The sequence below is a fragment of the Pseudopipra pipra genome, chromosome 5 (assembly GCF_036250125.1).
Source record: "Pseudopipra pipra isolate bDixPip1 chromosome 5, bDixPip1.hap1, whole genome shotgun sequence".
Taxonomy (NCBI): Eukaryota; Metazoa; Chordata; class Aves; order Passeriformes; family Pipridae; genus Pseudopipra; species Pseudopipra pipra.
Genome location: NC_087553.1, coordinates 21889139 through 21906314, shown reverse-complemented (window position 1 = coordinate 21906314; position 17176 = coordinate 21889139). Strand labels below are relative to the sequence as shown.

The following is a 17176-nucleotide window of genomic DNA, read 5'->3' as shown; positions in this document are numbered from 1 at the left end:
TTGTCTGTATACTGTTTCTAAGGTCTGAAACTGCCCTTTGGAGAGGTCTTATATAAACATTAGCAGGAATTTAGACTATTCATAGTCAACACTAATTTTTCTAGCACGCAACTCAAGAGACTTCTACCTTGTTTCCAGAAGACTCCCAGAATCTTTTCTAGCTGGTAGGAGTTTTAAATAAATGAATTAATCAGGGTTATGTAAAACTACTTACATTTTTATGTTATTAGACACTGCCAGTTAGAGCACTACATCTTCACTCTGATCACCCAAGAGAACTACTTCACATTACAGTAGAAAGTTAACTTTGGTTTTGGCAATAGTTTTTAAGCTCTCTAGTGTTTGTAACATTCCTCTCAGAAACCTGAAATGATCGAGTCAAATCCAACTCTGATAAAAGATGGTGAAATACTGGTGAGACAAGTGGCAATGCACCTGCTTTACACAAGTTACGAGCCTGGTTCAGTATTTCCCCTCCATATTGATAAGATTTTAGATCATGTATAAGAGGGTGCAAATTCATTTAACCCACCTTGGTCTCATTTACCTCAGGTCCAGCACCAGCCTAATACTTTCAAATTGCAGAAGTTTGAAATTCACCAGTTAACATTCTTTTCTGAAGCTATTCCAAAGCAAATCCAGTTTAGCCCTAGTTTTAAATAAGGACTTAAGCCCACTTTGGGCAAATAACATTGGCAGCAGAGCAGTGGTAAAAGCCCCAGCAGTGTCCATCCCTCCCACGTACCCTGAGTACTTCTACACAGAGTGTTACCAAAAAGGTTGACCTTCATCTCTGCAATCTGCAAGGAGTGTTCAGTGCCACGAAGCTGCAGAGAAGTTGAAATAGTCTTGCAACAATTCCAAATGTAGTCAACTGCTCTGATCAACCCTGTGCCAGAGGAGTCTATGAAAGGTGTAGCTAGCTTATAAGAGTAGTAAGAGTCCAATAAAGTTATACCAGTAAAATTTCAAGTGTCACATGTGGAGATTCTTCAGAGGTTTAGATGAGCTACAATAGGCCTTTAAGTTTAATGAACTCTGCATTTGCTTAACTAATTGGTGCTTCAAGGCACAATTTTCCTCTCATCTTGTATACTACTTCATTTCACCAGTATAATTTGCTTCCACTTTATATCATTATATGAAAGACCGATTCATACCCTGAAAGTCTAGAGCAATAAGCAGCACATTAGAGTAAAAGCCTCTTCATCTTGAGCTGAAAAAAATAAATATCATAATTAAAAGGAAACTCAAACACAGGCACTGCAGACATTATTGGGACCAAAAATAAGTTCCTTAGCTTAATCTGGTTCAAACACAGCAAACACAGCTTGCCTGGTCTTGCCTGCTAGCTCAAACCAAGCTGTCCTTTCAGGTTTACTAGCTCTTAGAAACTTCCAGAAAGCATCTGGTGGAAGTTTCATTTAATGACAAGACCCCCTGCCCAGACCAAAGGGGCTCCTTTCTTCGGTGATACATGCTTGGTTGGGCTTCATAAGAGCACCACATGGTATTGGAGCTGTGAGGAAAAAGAAATATGACCTTAGACAACACTGTTACATCTTAAAACTAAGATTTCATCTTGATAGTTTTAACACCCAGTTAAGGCCAAGGTGACTCACCGAGTGCTCCTACTAAAAATTCTTGGTCCCACCCACCACGGCCAGGATTGCACTTGAGTACAGAGACCCATTTCATCACATGCAAATTCAATTGCCATATTTAAGAAACTCTGAAAGTGCAGGACTAACGGCATTTAGTGTCTCGGAAAATGGGAAGTGCACTGATGAAGCTGAGAATTAACTTGTCACCTTGTGCCACTTCTCTTGTGGTCAAACAATCAAATTTGCTCATCCTGAAAAACAGACATGAATAAAGCAGGTCCTTCCCAAACCCACATGAAAACTTTTTCTAAGCTAAAAGATACTAATACTGCATATGGCTGTATATAACTATGTTCCCACCAGCCCACTTCTTTCCAGAAATATTAGAAGAGCAATTGGCAGGTGGAGAGTTCTAAAGATCATGTGGGAAATCAAAGAAAATTACAAGGAAAGAAATGTCTACATAAAGCAAAGAGCTCCAAGGCTTAATGTTAGAACATCTGGCTCTCCGCTGGCTCAGAGTTCTTGCTGGAGATACTTCCTGCAAGAAATAAGGAGTAAGCATATGCAACAGTAAGAAGATATAACATTCTGCACTACGTCTTCCAAACAGTACTTTCTACCACTTTTATTTTTTAATACATACATCTGGAGAAGTGACTTACTCCAGACCCTACAAGGTGATCTTCTTCTTCTTCTCATATGGACTTAAAATTGCAAATATCCAAACAAAACAAAAAACAAAAACAAAACAAAACAAAACAAACAAAAAAAAAACAACAAAAAAAAAACCACACAAAGAAACAACTTCTATCTCCACTTCTGCTAAATAGGACAATTCAGTTGAGAATGGCCATCTTTCTGCCAGAAGACATGACTAGGCACAAGGAATACTCTCTTTCACCACAGCTTTTACCGGGACATTGGAATTTCATAAAAGTTAAATAAATCTCCTGAATTTCTTCCCACGTAAAATGAAATTTGCAGTACTTTATTTTTTTAATTTTGTTAAGCTTTACAGGACACTTCTCAGATTTCCTGCTTCTAAAATGCCTCAAAGGGAAATCCAGTCTAAAAATAAAACCACATCATTGCTTCCTCAAGAAACATCTGATTCCAAAGTGGATAGAACACTTTTGCAACCATTACCACAACAGGTAGCTCAAAAAAATTGTTTTACATTCAGCTCAATTCAAAAGATTGGTATAATTAATTGGAGCTGGTTTATTTTAACTTTTAAACTAACTTGGCAGACCTTACCTGTCTGCCTTAAAAGCTAAGACAGCACATGTGACCTCACTACAGAGTCTATGTCAAAGTAAAGAACCCATGTTCAAAATCTCATTTATGATCAAGTTGTTCTGCATATCACTTTCAGCTTTTAGTGAGAAGGCAGAACGATCAATTGAAGGAAACCAGGGAAAGGGCAGGTTTTCGATTAGGTGCTCAGACTCTGGGCCAAGCAAATTCCATAGCTTTCTCCTTCTCTGCTCTTTCTTTCTTTCCTCTTCTCCTATCACATTCTCAGTTCAAAGGATGGGAGCCACTGCAGGTGTTGAGAACTCAGTGCTATGGGCATAGGAGGATGGAGTGAAGAATGGCTTCTACTAAGGGACTCTTAAGAGCTTACCTTCACCTCCCCCAAAGCTTGTCAACCTCAACTCATCCAAACAGGCTTTTTAGAACAGACAGGAGCACTACCCACTGGTACCCTTGCTGAAACAGGTATTTCTTCCCCCAACACAAACCATACAAAGGAATTTTGAGCTCCTTTGAACTTAGGTAAGAGACAGCTAATAGTGCCACAGCTCTTTTCTAAAGTATATGCACAAGATGAAAGTAAGATAGCTGTGGAGTGGACAAAGTACTTTATCGCTTGCAGACCCATTTGTCAAATCGCAATATCACATACTTTCCCCTCTTTTTGTTTTTTTTTTGAAAGGGGATGTGGGGCAGAGGGTGCCAGGCAGGAGGTGTTTTCCAAACCTATGAATTCAACATACAGCAGCCAAATTCAAAAGTTCCTGCTGCTCCTGCAAAAAAAAGGACAAACAAGTCCCTTTCATGTCAGCTATGTCCAGCTGGAAATGTCACGGCTTTGTCACAAAGGAACAAAGCATGCCTGGTGTCTGTTCTTTCAAAAGATCCCTTAATTCAAACAAAAGAAAAATATTCACATCTGGAAGGGGTCGTAGGCAGAGGGCGGGAGTGGAGGAAGTAAAGTTCAGATGGCAAGTCATAGCAGTTGCAGTTTGTCTAATTATTGTACTGCCTGTTCTGGCACTTATTGATCCAGTTAAGAAAGAAAGCCAAGAGTTAAAACAGCACTTTTACTATTTATTGACCTCTGAGGGCCAGATAAGACACACCTCTTCACTTTTGCTCCATTCATCATGCTGGAACACTCAGACTGAGTGAAAAGACCCCTTATGACCAGTCTGGCAGTAGCGCCTCTTTTTTTTTTTTTTTTAACCTCCCCTCCTTTTTTTAATTAAAAAAAAAAATTATTATGTATGAAGTCCAAGCTTCCTTTAGAAGACCACAGCCTTCACTTTCAAAGGATGTACATATAGAATTCCTGCCCTTTCCAATGGGTTTATTTGACCATCTGTTTCTGTAAAGATTAAAACCTTCTAATGACTGCAGGCTTGGGAGGCAGCACCAGAACGGAGCCACTGGAAGATGAAAAATTAAAGGAAGAAGAGAATAAACCTGACAGTAAGACTTCACTGGCTAGGCACGCAACACCAACAGTAAAAGTTTGCATTACAATCCTAAACTAAAAGTTTTTTCCTTCTTCAAAATTCAGTGCTTCTGAAGATGAAAAGCCTCTCCAAGGCTGCCACCTAGCTAGTTAATTTCTTGTATTGTTTTAGGAGCTATTTTAAAAGCCTCTTTTGCTCCAGCTCTTACTGCACTGACTCCTCCCTTCAGAGCTGGTATTTTGTCAGGAGTTTCAAGAGCGATAAAAACTTGCTGCCAAGTCCCTTTCTTCCCCACAATGTGTTTTATAACCCAGCGTGTAGTTTAGTCTGTCTAAACACTGCACTAGTACACTGCCATCAGTTTCCATGGAGATGATTAACTCCTCCAGAGCCAGAAAGCTTTAGTGGGCTTTTTTCCCTTTCCGCATATGAAGAACATGACAGCATTTACTAAAATCAGCCTACAGAAACATCACATTTTCCAGACAGTTCTAGCAAACATAAGGATTTACTGTTGCTTCAACCCATCACCAAGCTGCAGTCTTAACCAAACTTGCATTCAAATCATCTACTGGAACAAGTTGCTTTTTCCCCTCATGCTTCTCCTCCTTTGCATTGCTCTGATGTCTGAAGGGATGCAAGCCCCACAGACATCAACTTTTTGAACTACTATGTCTTAGAGCAAAGCCAGGGCTTGAGATATAATTAAGAGTCCAGAAGAGAGAAAGGAAAGATGAAGGAGATGACTCTGAACTCAATCAGAAATCAGAGTAGAAAACAGAAAGACTTTGTGCCCTAAAGCTTAGGTGCAATGTTACATGAAACTTCATAGTTTACTATACTCCTAGTCACTTACACATCTAGTAAAAATACACTGTGTGTATTCATCACAAAAATTTATTTAACATCATTTTAAGAAGTTGAATTAAACTGAAAACTGCTCTTAATCTAGTATAACATGACCTAATCAGTGCAAGAAAGTAGACCTTCTCCCAAAATGCAGCTAATGAAGGCCATGTGCTGCTATCAGCTTTAGCTGTAGAAAAATGGTTTCTCAGTCTCCCTTTCACAGAAAGGACAATATCTGTGGCAGTTGCCACTTAGGTGTCACACTTGTTGATCTAAACTATGAAAATGGCAACAGAACTTTGAATACTGCAGTTTTCTGGAAGAATTTGCCAGTATAAAACTGTTTTATAAATGTTCTTCAGGCTATCATCACTGAAGCAAACTGTAACCTTCCCAGCACTTTTAACATGTAATGGGTTTTTTGGCATTCAAGAGCAGACACGCTATATAAACTAGACATGAATAACCAAGCATAACTACAGTTTCTGTAGAAGAACTAAAGACAAGAGACAGCCAAGCTTACTGGCAAAAAAATCTAACTTGAAAGAGCCACTGGCAGGGTTCATAGCTATGGGTGTTCTGCTGCAGTAACAAGTATTTTCTATTTGACTTTCATAGCAGTTGCCAGAAGGACTTCTTTGCAGACTCCACTTGGAGTCAGGACCGTGTGGGTACCAGCAGTGCAAAGTCCCCCAAGCCCCTTTTATGTTGTGCTACTAAGGCAACCTACAGAGAAGGTAAGAGGCTTCACTTGTGCCATCCACTCACGACCGCTGAAGTGACAGCCTGGATTTACCATTACATGGGCAGGTGTCCAGTATTAACTCAAAGGACACCACTATTTGATTTCATATACTTCGCCACAGAACACTTACTAAGCAGTAACCATGTTTTGTTAATCATCCTTGTCTACAGACAAACCAAAGAACTTGAGATCAGTCTCTATTACCACCTCCTCAGATATTTTTGGTGTTGTCCTTGTCTCCTACCTAAAGTTAGTGTAGCGAACCCCTAAGGATCCTAAAACCCATAGCAGAGAACGTCAGTCAGGATTCAATAAAAGTGTTTTAACTTTCCCAAAAGCTCCAAAGATGACAGCAGAAAGTGTGGAGACACTTGTTATCTGCTTCTCCAGCCCTTCCCCAAAGTTACAGGCGCAGCACCACAAGCCTATGTGAGCCGCACCTCCCATACCAGCCGCCACGGTCGGTTTCCCGGCTTGGGAGAACCCATCCTAATCCTGCCTCCTACTTTTTGTCACCAAGTTGTGGAGGAAATTCTGTCAGCCCACACCTCCAGTTGCGTTTTTGTCCTGCTGTGGGAAACATGCCACTTCAACGACTACTGATTTCTTTAAAGGACTTCTGGGAGAGGCTGCCGCGGGACGGAGCTTGGGAGTGCCGGGCGGGGGTCCGCCGCTACACGCCTCTCCTCTTACCAGCCCAGGCGCCTGCGGCAGCGATGGAGCCAAACCCGGTCTTCAAAAGTCGGGTCCCCCTCACCAGTTTAACCCGCCGCGCCTCTGTTTTCACTGGGCGACTCGCGGGACGAGGATTTCCTTGCGGTGACAGCCCGACTGCCGCCCTCACCCCTCGGAGTCCCGGGAACTCTCCAGCCGCCCCCAGCCCGGGAGCCCTCCTGGCGCGGGCGGCACTTACCGATGTCGGAGTTGCAGAACGCGTCCTGCGGGTGGATGGGGACGCAAGTGCAAGCCTCCACCACCAAGTCCCGCAGGCTCCAGCTGCAGAGGAACACGGCGAGGAAGCTCAGCCACGCCGTCATGTTGCCCCCCGAGGTGCTGCCTCCTCACTTCTGCGGAGCGGGAGGCGGCCGCTGTTGCGCTCGCCTGACTTTACTCTCGCTCCCTAAACAGCCCGTGCGCCGCTGCTGCCTGCCCGTCCGCAGCCTGCACTGCGCCTCTCTCTCTCTCTGTCTCTCTCTCTGTCTCTGTCTCTGGCGGGACGCGCAGGGCTGAGGCGCGGCGGGTGCGGGCGGTGCGGGCCGGGGCCGGCGCGCGCGGTTATAGCCCGGATCGCGCCCGCTCGGGCTCCGGGGGCGCCGCCGCGCGCGGCCAATGGCAGCGCCGCATGAGCTCATCGGCGGGAGCGGCCGGGGCGGGGCCGCCGCCACAGCGCCTTATACGGAATCGAGCGGCGGCGGCGCCGCGGGTCCCGCTCGCAGGGGGAGGCTCCGGCCGCGACCCGCGGTCCCCGGGTGCTGCGGGGGGTTGAAACTCTTACATCAGTACTGGCGGTAGCTCTGCGTGTCCGTCCCCAGGCCGTCAGTGCCCCGGCGGTCCCGGCCCCGCGGAGCTCCCCCCGCCAACCCCGATCCGGACCTGCCGCCCCGCGCCGCTCCTCGGGGCGCGGAGGGGCTCCTGGAAAACACACGCGGGGTTTGTGGTTCTCTCGGAAAGCCTGGGCTGTTTCCCTTGAAAACCGTCTGTGCTGTCTTGCAAGCTGAGTTTAGGCTGAAGGCGGCGGTGACACTGTGTTCCAAGGGGCTTTACAGGCAGCGGTCAGAAAACGCAGAAGTGCTGCGTGCTGCTTCTTTTCCTCTTTCAACAGGCAGTGGAAAGGGGACGTAGGAAAAGAAGGACAAGACCTAGCTGAACTGTAAACCAGTATGTCGCCCTGCGTGTTTTTAATCCTCCTTCTTCTGTCACCTCACCACCATCACCCATCGCTTGCTCTTTTCAGGGCTTTCGGACAGAAAAGGGTCCCACACTGCTAACATCGAGCTGGAAAAAGCAGTGTCGTATCTACTCAGGCATTCCCAACATTTAATCTCAACGTGTATTTTAGCAGAGCAGTTTATAGAATTTATAGAATTGTTTGTTTTGTTTTGCCTTATCCCCTTTCGGAGCCTTAAATTTCTGTCAGCTGTAGAAATGTAAATGTTATAGGAGAGCTGGGACTCTAAGGAAGGAGATTGCCAGCTGCAAGATACAGACAGCCTTATTATCCTGCAAAGGGGACTGAGGGGTGATTAATCACAGTATCAAACCAGTATATATAATGTCAGAGTACTTTCCACGGGGTTTACAAGACTTAAGCATGTCTAGTTATAAATTATGCTGGTATTAAAGGCCAGGGACCAGCTGTCCTAAATTTCTAAATAGTCAGCCAAGTCTTTAGATTTACAATTCTGCTCCATCTGGGTGAAGCATAGCCTGCCTACACCTTTTCTTTAATCATACCATGCATATAAAATTAAAATCTCCCATTTTATGGAAGCATAGGCTTTTATTTGGAGCATCAATACACAAAAGCTTCAAGATGGGTGTTGTCAGTAGGGATCGAGGTTACAATGCCAACAATGGGAAACACAAGTTGCTATCCTTGCTGTGACACAGACAACCTATGTGACAACTTTGCCTCACTGTGCTTCAAATCCCTGTGTAATGGGATAATAGTGATGGGAGCTGCTCAGGAATGTGTATTAGTGAACACACTGAAAAAATTAGATGGTATGGAGATGCTAACGGGTCATATAAGTATGTATGAGACAGGGTATTAAATAGGTCATTCAATTTATACACATCGGTGGCTGAATCACTGGGCCCAAGTTGCAATATGAGAAACCCTGTGCAAAAAACAGTTTAGGTATTTGGACTATCTGTTCAAGGTACTACAACTGAAGTTGAATCCATCAGATTGGATGGACTGTCGTTTCAGTCTCACTGGATGTAAACAAGGAACAACTCCACCAACTTCAGCAGAGTAACACGGAAGAAAAATTAGGTGTGTCTGGCACTCTCGTTTTTTCTTTGTTGTTGTAAAAAGTTTGATATCAGCAACATCATGATACACCTGGTCTATCAACAATCTCAGATCAATATCTGAGAGAAGTGGAGTTATTCCAGAACCTGACGCTGGTGTAAATAAGGGAGAGTTTGGCCCACACGCAACTAGATTATAATCATAGTTCCAGCATCACCTCCCTTCGCTCTCTGGCCAAGTAACTCCTCTGAGTATGTTTCTTCATTTCTATAATAACACCTTTCCAGTGTCTTCCGAGGACTTACAAGCTAAATGCTTTGTAATAAGCTTTTAAGTTGTTGGGTGCTATGTAAATGCTGTGTGTCTATGGAATGCAGATGCAGGACACATTCAGAGAAAAGAAACCCTTCAGTCACCTTCTCAATTTCTGAAATGTGAGAGGAAGAAGACTAGAAATTATTGACGTTCCACAGGGCTCTCCAAGGCATGGAAGTAGCTTGTTTACAGTGAGGCTGACCAAGCTTGTTAAAATTACACCAAGTTTGTGCTGATTGCAGGAACTAGTTCACTTTTCAGATATAATCCAGGGAAGTAATAGGATGAAAAGAAGTGACACAGCTTGATCCAGAGGTAGGGCACATTTGTTTGGAAGGGGTGGTGTGCAGACTGTCTGTATGGCAAGGCTTGCTGTTATTCTCTATATTACTGTTTGGGAGTTGATCCAGAAATTTTTGTAATGCCTATATTATTATTGCCTGGAGTAGCAGTGTCTGTACTTGGTCAGGACTTAGCTGATTCACCTGCTTTTTTGACACTTAAATATTCTTTTTCAAGGAGATTAACTTCTTTACCATAGTAGAGATGCAGTTTTTTCAACCAGGACTGAATACTGTACAATAAGAATAATATTTATTTTCCATCTAAAGAGTACATTTCACACACAGAAGCCAGAGTGCCTTATTTTTGTAAATTACAGATAAATAATATTCAGGAAAGCTCAGTCTGGCCAGTGGCCTGCTCGAGGCCTTTGTTAAATCATTTAACCTCCCTGTATATTCATTTTATCATCTGTAAATAGATGTTATCCTCTGTATGTAATCCTCTGATAATAGCAATTAGATATTGATATTTGCCTCTCCTCTTTAAGACCTACCAGTAAAGTGAAGTCTGGAAGGGACAGGCAAGTATTCTGAGTGTTTATTTATATGAGAAATATTGATAATGTTGTCAGAGTAACATAGAAAGTTGATGAAGGAACTGAAAGGAGAATTCTCTCTGAATTCCTGCTCTATGCCCTATCTGCGTGGGAGAAACTGCAAAGGGAAAAAAGTAAAATAAAAGCTATCATTCTGCTCTTTTGCTCAGGTAAAACTTTAAGCCTTATATGGCCATAAAAAATGTAGTGGAGAAAGAAGGAGAAAATAAAGACCTTGATCTTCATATGAGAAAATTAGAGTTCACGTTTGGTTAATGTCACCAAATAAAGAAATCTATGTTATTCCAGTCCTCCATCAAGAAACACACTGTTGAACACAATTAAGGATCTCTCTGCTTTACTGGGCAGCCACACAACTTCATGCTGTGATCTTGTCGGATCCCACAAGCTAAGCATGACTGGGCTGGGTCAATAGTTGGTGTGAAAATTCCCAGGGAAAGCCATGTCCCGCAGGTGTTGTTGACTGAGCAAAGTGGCCTTCTTCCCTCCATCCTGCATGAATGTGTGCAGGCAGTGCTAGGGGGCACTGTGCTGCAAGAGATGATTGCATCCTTCACGGATGAAGCCAGGTTCTTTGCAATATCTAAGTAATCAATTATGAGGAAAAGGAAAAACTTTAAGCTGTGTGTTTAGTTAAATTTCAGGAAAGAGAATTACTTTCTGCTTCCACAGATACTCATAGCTGTTTACATCACGAGCAGACTAAGGACGTCATTTTCCTTCCACAAGTCCTGCTTGTGGCTAGAAAGAACCATCCCGGAACTAGGGACAGAGACTGAGATAAAAGCACTCTGGGATATTCCTTCAAGATGCGTAAGATGTTGCTGTAAATGAAGTAAAGTCGTGTTCACTTGCCTTCCGATCACATTTCATTGTGAGGGATGCCATCTGCTTCAATACAGAAGGGCTTCATCAAACTATAGCAAGTCCTGATCAAAAAAAAAAAAAAAAAGGAGGGGAAGGGGGGAGAGAGACATACTCCCCACTACCACCACAGAAAAATACCCTGACACATGTAGTGGCTGAAAACGCTCCATTTCATCACCAGATCTCAGGTAGCTAAAACTGAGTATGGCATAAATGAAGTCAGGACACTTCAGCCTGCAGATCAACAGTCTTGACACCTCCTTAACAATATATTAATTTTAAAGGCTTCTAAGTATGGTCATTTTTCTATTTGATTTTTTCAACAGTAAATTGACTTGATTCATGAGCGTGGAGTCTTGCCATTAGCATTCTGAATTGTTCAGCTGACAAGTTGCTCAAAAGCATCCTCTCGTCTGAAAAACTTTTCTTGAAGTCAATGATCTTCATATCTTTTACACCAGCTCAGCATCACTCCGTCTAGAAGGCCTCGTTGTTTTCCTGCTTTTATGCAGCAGGTGGGAAAGGATAGGTGTTTTCAAAGCTATCTGATGTCCTTTTTTACAGCACACTCATGCCATCTCGTAGGATGGTACAGAATGGTCATGCATTGCATTGGCAAAAGATTCTCATATTTCTTGATTATCTGTTTCTTTCTCAGTACACTGTTTCTTTTCTAACACTGTCCTTTGAGACAATGGTTTTGTTTAAAATGTTTGTATTTACTATGATTTATAAGTGTGAAAAAGTTGGAAAAAGTCCTCTTCTAATAATTCCACCATTGTATCAGTGAACTATATATGCTATTTAAAACGAGAAGACTCTTTCTTCAAAAATGTCTTTGATTCTATAAATACATACAAAAAATTCATTTGATCTCTTTCTCTGAGGTTGCAAAGGAATTATGTCACCTTCCTGCCTGCAAGCCAGACATAGGTAACACTCCATCCCATTCCCAAGCTTTTCATTTGAGGTGCACCATTAAATCTTCATCAGCTCTAATGGTTCTATACTGTGTTCAGTCTTCAAGGATCCTTTACAGATTGTGCCCACTGAGAGTGCTCCACCTGGGAGCAGACTGTAGGCACCATGTGTCACCAGGAATGTTACATTATAAAGGGTTGTGGAATATGAAATCACCCTTTCTGTAGTGCAGGGATCTCCAGTCAGGCTGTGATGTGGCATCAGCTGCAGAAGAGTAACAAGGAAATATCTTTTAACAGCCTTATCGAGCTGAAAATGTTTCCTGCACATGACTGTGCTCTTTGGCCCAAATCCAGCAAAACACTAAGGCACATGTTCAACTTTAAGCACACAAGATGCTCTACTGAAGTCAACAGAACCATTTACATGCACAAAGTTAAATATAAGCTTAAGTGCATTTCTGGACCGGGGCCAAAGGGCTCAGTACCATGCAGGGTTCAAGCCAGGAGGCTGTGATTAGATGGTCTGACAGAATCCGGGAGGGAAGGACACAATGTGATTTGCTTTGTTCTACCTGCCTCTGTCTCATTCCAAGCAATTAATTTTCTCTCATTTTTGTTTATAAGTTTTTCCATTTCTCTTTTTTTGCTTTCTTGCTGCTGTAGCCATTTCCAAATCGAAGTTTTGTTTTTCTTTTCTAAACCCTTCTAAACTGCATCCATAGCTCCAAGTGACTGAACAAAGAGATTTCAAATAGATGAAGTACTTCAAATGGTAATAAGAGCTGGTGTTCCCAGAGCTTTGGAGGCTCTGCACTAAGCACAGAAGAGAGTGAGAGCAATTGAAAATCACTTTTCTGTTGTCCCTTTGTATGAACTGGTTTCTGGCTTATGCAATGCGCAGTAATTAAAATTACTGGAATGCCTCACATTTTTAAGAGAGCTTTAAGGCAGCTCTGTGGCATTGTGGCCAGCAGAGTTCATGAGCAGATTCATGGCTCCAATCGACGTCTGACGTTTCTATCCACGTAACTCAAAGAAGATGATATCTTTGTGGAGGCCTTGGAGAGGAGTTGGAGAAAGAAGGGGTAGACACGGAAAAGCAGTAACATCTGCTCCCTGCATCAGCTCCATGAGCAGCTATGGGACAAGTCTTCCTTTTGATGAGACAAGAGCCTAAAGGCTGGTGAAGTTGTCAGAGACCTCGTTGCTTTCTCTCGCTGTAGCCTTAGTGTCCTGCTCAAATTCGAGTGTGGGACAGCACTTATACATTCTCTATCTGCCACTGTAATATCAGATACTCACAGTGTCTCCTCCCAGGGACAGTACAGGAATTGTCTCTTTCTGTGAGTGAGGGTTTGCGTCTGAGTGCTGGCCACTGAAGTTGCTGTGTGTATTTGTGGGGTTCCAAACAGCCCCCCAGTGTTTAGCAGACAGAGAGCCTGGCAGACTGGCATGTTGCTCTGCTCACAACAGGTTGCCCTCCCTATGATGAGGTTTGCTCTGCTTGGCAGTGGTAAGGGAGTATCTTGGTGCTTTTTCATTCGCGGCACAGTCCAGAATTTCATTTTCTTATTTTCCAGTTTTGTCACTGAAGGTGGCTGACTGCTACATCCCTGGCCTTCTCTCAAGAGCTGCCCTGGCTTCTCACAGTGACGACTGGCCACAGAGGAGCAGGAGAGCTGAATACAGCCTTACGTGGGAGGGGAGCTGACTGAGAATATGGCCTTTTTGGCATGTTGAGCAACTAGATACTTCTTCACTCACCTTTCTGCCTCTCACCAGCCTTCTGAAGGCATGGACTGAGTGTGCTCCCTCATCTCTCAGCATAATCTTTCTCCCCTTCTCCTACATATCAAAGGGCACTGTCAGGATACAGCAACCTCCACAACCAGGTGTGAGTGTAGGGAGGTAGAGAAAGATCCCAGGCAGGAGGCAATAGTCCTGTATCTCTTAGACTAACCTGAGGCTAGCAGAACTGCAGTCTCTCCATATGGAGTAGGCCACTCAGTCCTTAGGATGAGGAGGTTTCAAAGCATGTTGATCTCTGATCCTCTGAAATCACCATACGTGGGAAAAGCAGAAAGAGCAGAAGCAGGGGGCTGGAATTCCTTTTTTTGTTTCTTTAATGAGCTTGGAGATAGTGTCAGGCTGTCAGGTCTGAAGAAAGGGCCTTTTCTTTACCTGCAGAACAGGTACAGCTGCAGGAAAACTTGATGTCTCTTGCTTCTCCCTGCACAACCTGAAAAAACTTCCTGTAAGAACAAGCCAGTGTCTTGATCTCCATAATCCAGGTGTTACTAGTTTCCCACCTGAAACTGCAAATAAAGGTGTTGGTTACAAGGACAGTCTCTAATGACAAAGACAGTGTCCCAACAGGGAATGAACTCAGTGATTCCTGTTGTGTGTGCCAGCACACGAGCGTCAAAAGTAAGAAACAGTTCCTTTGTGTGGAAACCCCAACAGAGGTCGTTGCCTTGGCATAGTACTTTTTTTATAAATCCAAATTGACTATTTCAATGCTTTTCTTCCTGTGTTCCCAAATCAGTGCTGTATTCCAAACAGTAGCTGACTGCTCAGTTATGGCAGAGCCTTTCCACAGGCTCACGGTTCCAGCCAATAGAAGCTGGGGAATTTCCGATGTGAGATTTCAAGGGCAGATCTCTTTCTTCTCTAGAGCAGAAGGCAGCACTTCTGTTTCCTCACTCTTTTGGAATTTTTCTCCATAAATCTTGGCATACGGTGTGAGACAAAAGATGAGGAGATGGTAGATCTGCAGTCTAGAGTGAGGACTCTCATTTGTTTATTGTCTTGCTCTTCCCAAGTGAAGAGTAATACTTTCCTCAAAGGACCTTTTCAGGTCAGCTGTGTGAGTTCCACACCTAATGTATTAATGTCAGGAGTCAAAAAATCAGTGTTTGATCTCGCACAGATGTGCAAAAACAGTATTCTTTCTCCACTAAATACAGATGTAACAATCTACAGCCCCTCTTCACCTTTCCTTTAATCTGATGGCCCTGATTTCCTTTAATCTGACAGCCTCCATCCCTTAGTTGTGCCTTTCTGTGTGCTTCTGAGGGTTTTTTCAATGGGGGATACAGAAGTATGGAAAAACATCACAGTGTAATTGCAGAACTCTTGTGTTGCTTTAGCAAAGTAGACCTGGTTTCCTTTCATTGCAAGTGGTAGCAGGTATTGTGCGTCAAGAGTTAATTTGTAACCAGACACAGCATGGCTAGAGACGAAGCCAAGCAAGAGGTACAGAGCAAACTTCCTCTATTTTTCCTTTGCACTGAATGACAGTATCTTTACCAGGGACTGTAGGGCTAGGATTATAATCACATGCGTTGTTAGCAGAAGCTTAAAAACCAATGTCTTATATTGACAGAGTTCAATTCCTTTTAACTTGGTTTGTAGCAAGAGCAACATGGCAAGTCAAAGTTGGTGTGCTCTTCTGATGGGGAGACACGCGGTGTGCATATTTGTGCTTGCACCCCTCTGGTTCTACCCAGAAAGAAGGACTTCCAATGAAAGCAGAAGAGTCAGTGAAACTACACATTGCTGGCAAGAACCAGGAAGGTGTAGCATGTATGTACAGATTATGTATGTACTAGGAGTTGAGCTATGAAGGTACCAAAGCTTGAACGTGTGGTTCGAGCAAGAAAACACCCCTTTGTATCTTTGTTCTTAGTAACTCTGCCACCAAATCTCACACAGAGTATTGACCAGAGGGGTTAGCATTATCCCAAGTGCCCTTCTGTGGGATCCTGGACTGCTCCAAGGCAGTGGTTCATCTCAAATTCTAAGAGGTTTGAGAGCTATTAAACATTTGTAACAGTAGCTTAGTACAGCACATCCTCTTCCTCTCCCTCTTCTCTCCCCATCTTCTCCCTCTCCTGTCCTGTCCTGTCCTGTCCTGTCCTGTCCTGTCCCGTCCTCTCCTCTCCTCTCCTCTGGTCACTGTTTGCCCATGGCTGACACCCAGCTGAGGAGCTGCTGCACAGCACAGCTCCCATTCTTGCCATCTCCCTATACCTGCAGCAGGGATTTTAAGCAATGATTAAAGGTAACTGCAAAAAGAGGTTGATTTCTCACCACACAAGCCAGGGAGATCAGTGGGGAAAGTGCTCTCAGTGTAGAAGTTATGCAACACATGAGAGGAATCTACAGTTTTAATCATGGGATAATTAGTGGAAAACAACAAACAAAGAGCTGAGCAACAGCAGTTTCTACCAACAGAGACATGGTTCTCCAGCAGACTTTCCTCAGCACCTGACAGTACAAAAAAACAGTAGATAGGCAAGTATCGTCTATATATTGTATTTTTATTTAAGCCACATCTTTATGTTTCCTGGATTACAACCAAGCATTATTTAACCAAAATCTTGCTTCCTTTTCTCTCAGTTCAAGTTCAGCAAGACCACCACAACCCCAGTGACTGGAATGGTAAGGGAGGAATGGAGGTCTTCTCAATGCTGGCAAATCCTTGGTGCAGCTAGAATAGAAGGCACTAATCTGGTCTCCATTTTCTCACAGGTCAGCTATGGGTATACCTTCTGAAAGCATTTCAATTCTCTCTCCCGCTGTTGAGACTGAATGAACTATTGCTGGAGAAAACCTTTTCCCACTGATACTTACATAAAGTCACTTTTGTTTCAGAGAATTTATTGTGCCAAAGAATCAGGATCATCAAGAAGAGCACTGTCTGCCTCATGGAAAGAGGGGGAGCAGGCTAGGAAGGGAATTTTTTACTTCATTTGAAATTGGTTTCTCCATCTGGAATAAACTTTCACCTCTGAACATAATATATAATGGCAATTTAGCCTAGAGAGGCTAGTATAGCATAATTCTGTGCATGGCTGTAGGCAAATAGCACTACAGAGAGCTGCCTGGAGGAAGCCAAAACTTATTCCCAGTGAATGCAAGTGTTTCCTTCTCCTCCTTGTGGAGACAGAACCTAACTCCTTAGCTTAGGCAATGTCTCCAACTCCCCTAAGGTGTTGCAATTACTTTTAATGATCTTTTTTTTTTTTCTGGCATTATAATCTGAAGGATAATCATAGCCATTCAGTTTTATTTTGAGAAAAGGCTTTTGAGAATAGGAAGGAGAAAAGAGGAGAACCTGATGCTGGAAAAAAAAAAAACAACCTTATTCCATCAGGCATTTCTGGGAAGAGGGAGGGAGGGAGGGCAGCTTTTAAAGCCATGGCTATGGCTGCATGTAAGGGATAGTTCTCAAAGGATTCCCTTAATCAGATTCTGAAGAAGATAGGCTGTCTCTTTGTAATTCACT

General features: G+C 43.3%; 2 protein-coding genes across 4 annotated transcripts in view; one reads left to right on the top strand and one right to left on the bottom strand.

Moving 5' to 3' along the window:
* The window catches only part of TIMP3 (TIMP metallopeptidase inhibitor 3), a 38459-nt gene extending 31255 nt beyond the window's left edge, over positions 1 to 7204 (bottom strand). The window contains exon 1 of the mRNA XM_064654923.1: positions 6817 to 7204. Coding sequence (XP_064510993.1) covers positions 6817 to 6940 — 124 coding nt within the window. The 5' untranslated portion in view covers positions 6941 to 7204. The remainder of the gene's footprint in view (positions 1 to 6816) is intronic.
* Positions 1 to 17176, top strand: part of SYN3 (synapsin III) — a 205898-nt gene that overhangs the window by 105189 nt on the left and 83533 nt on the right. The gene's annotated exons all lie outside the window — the stretch shown is intronic.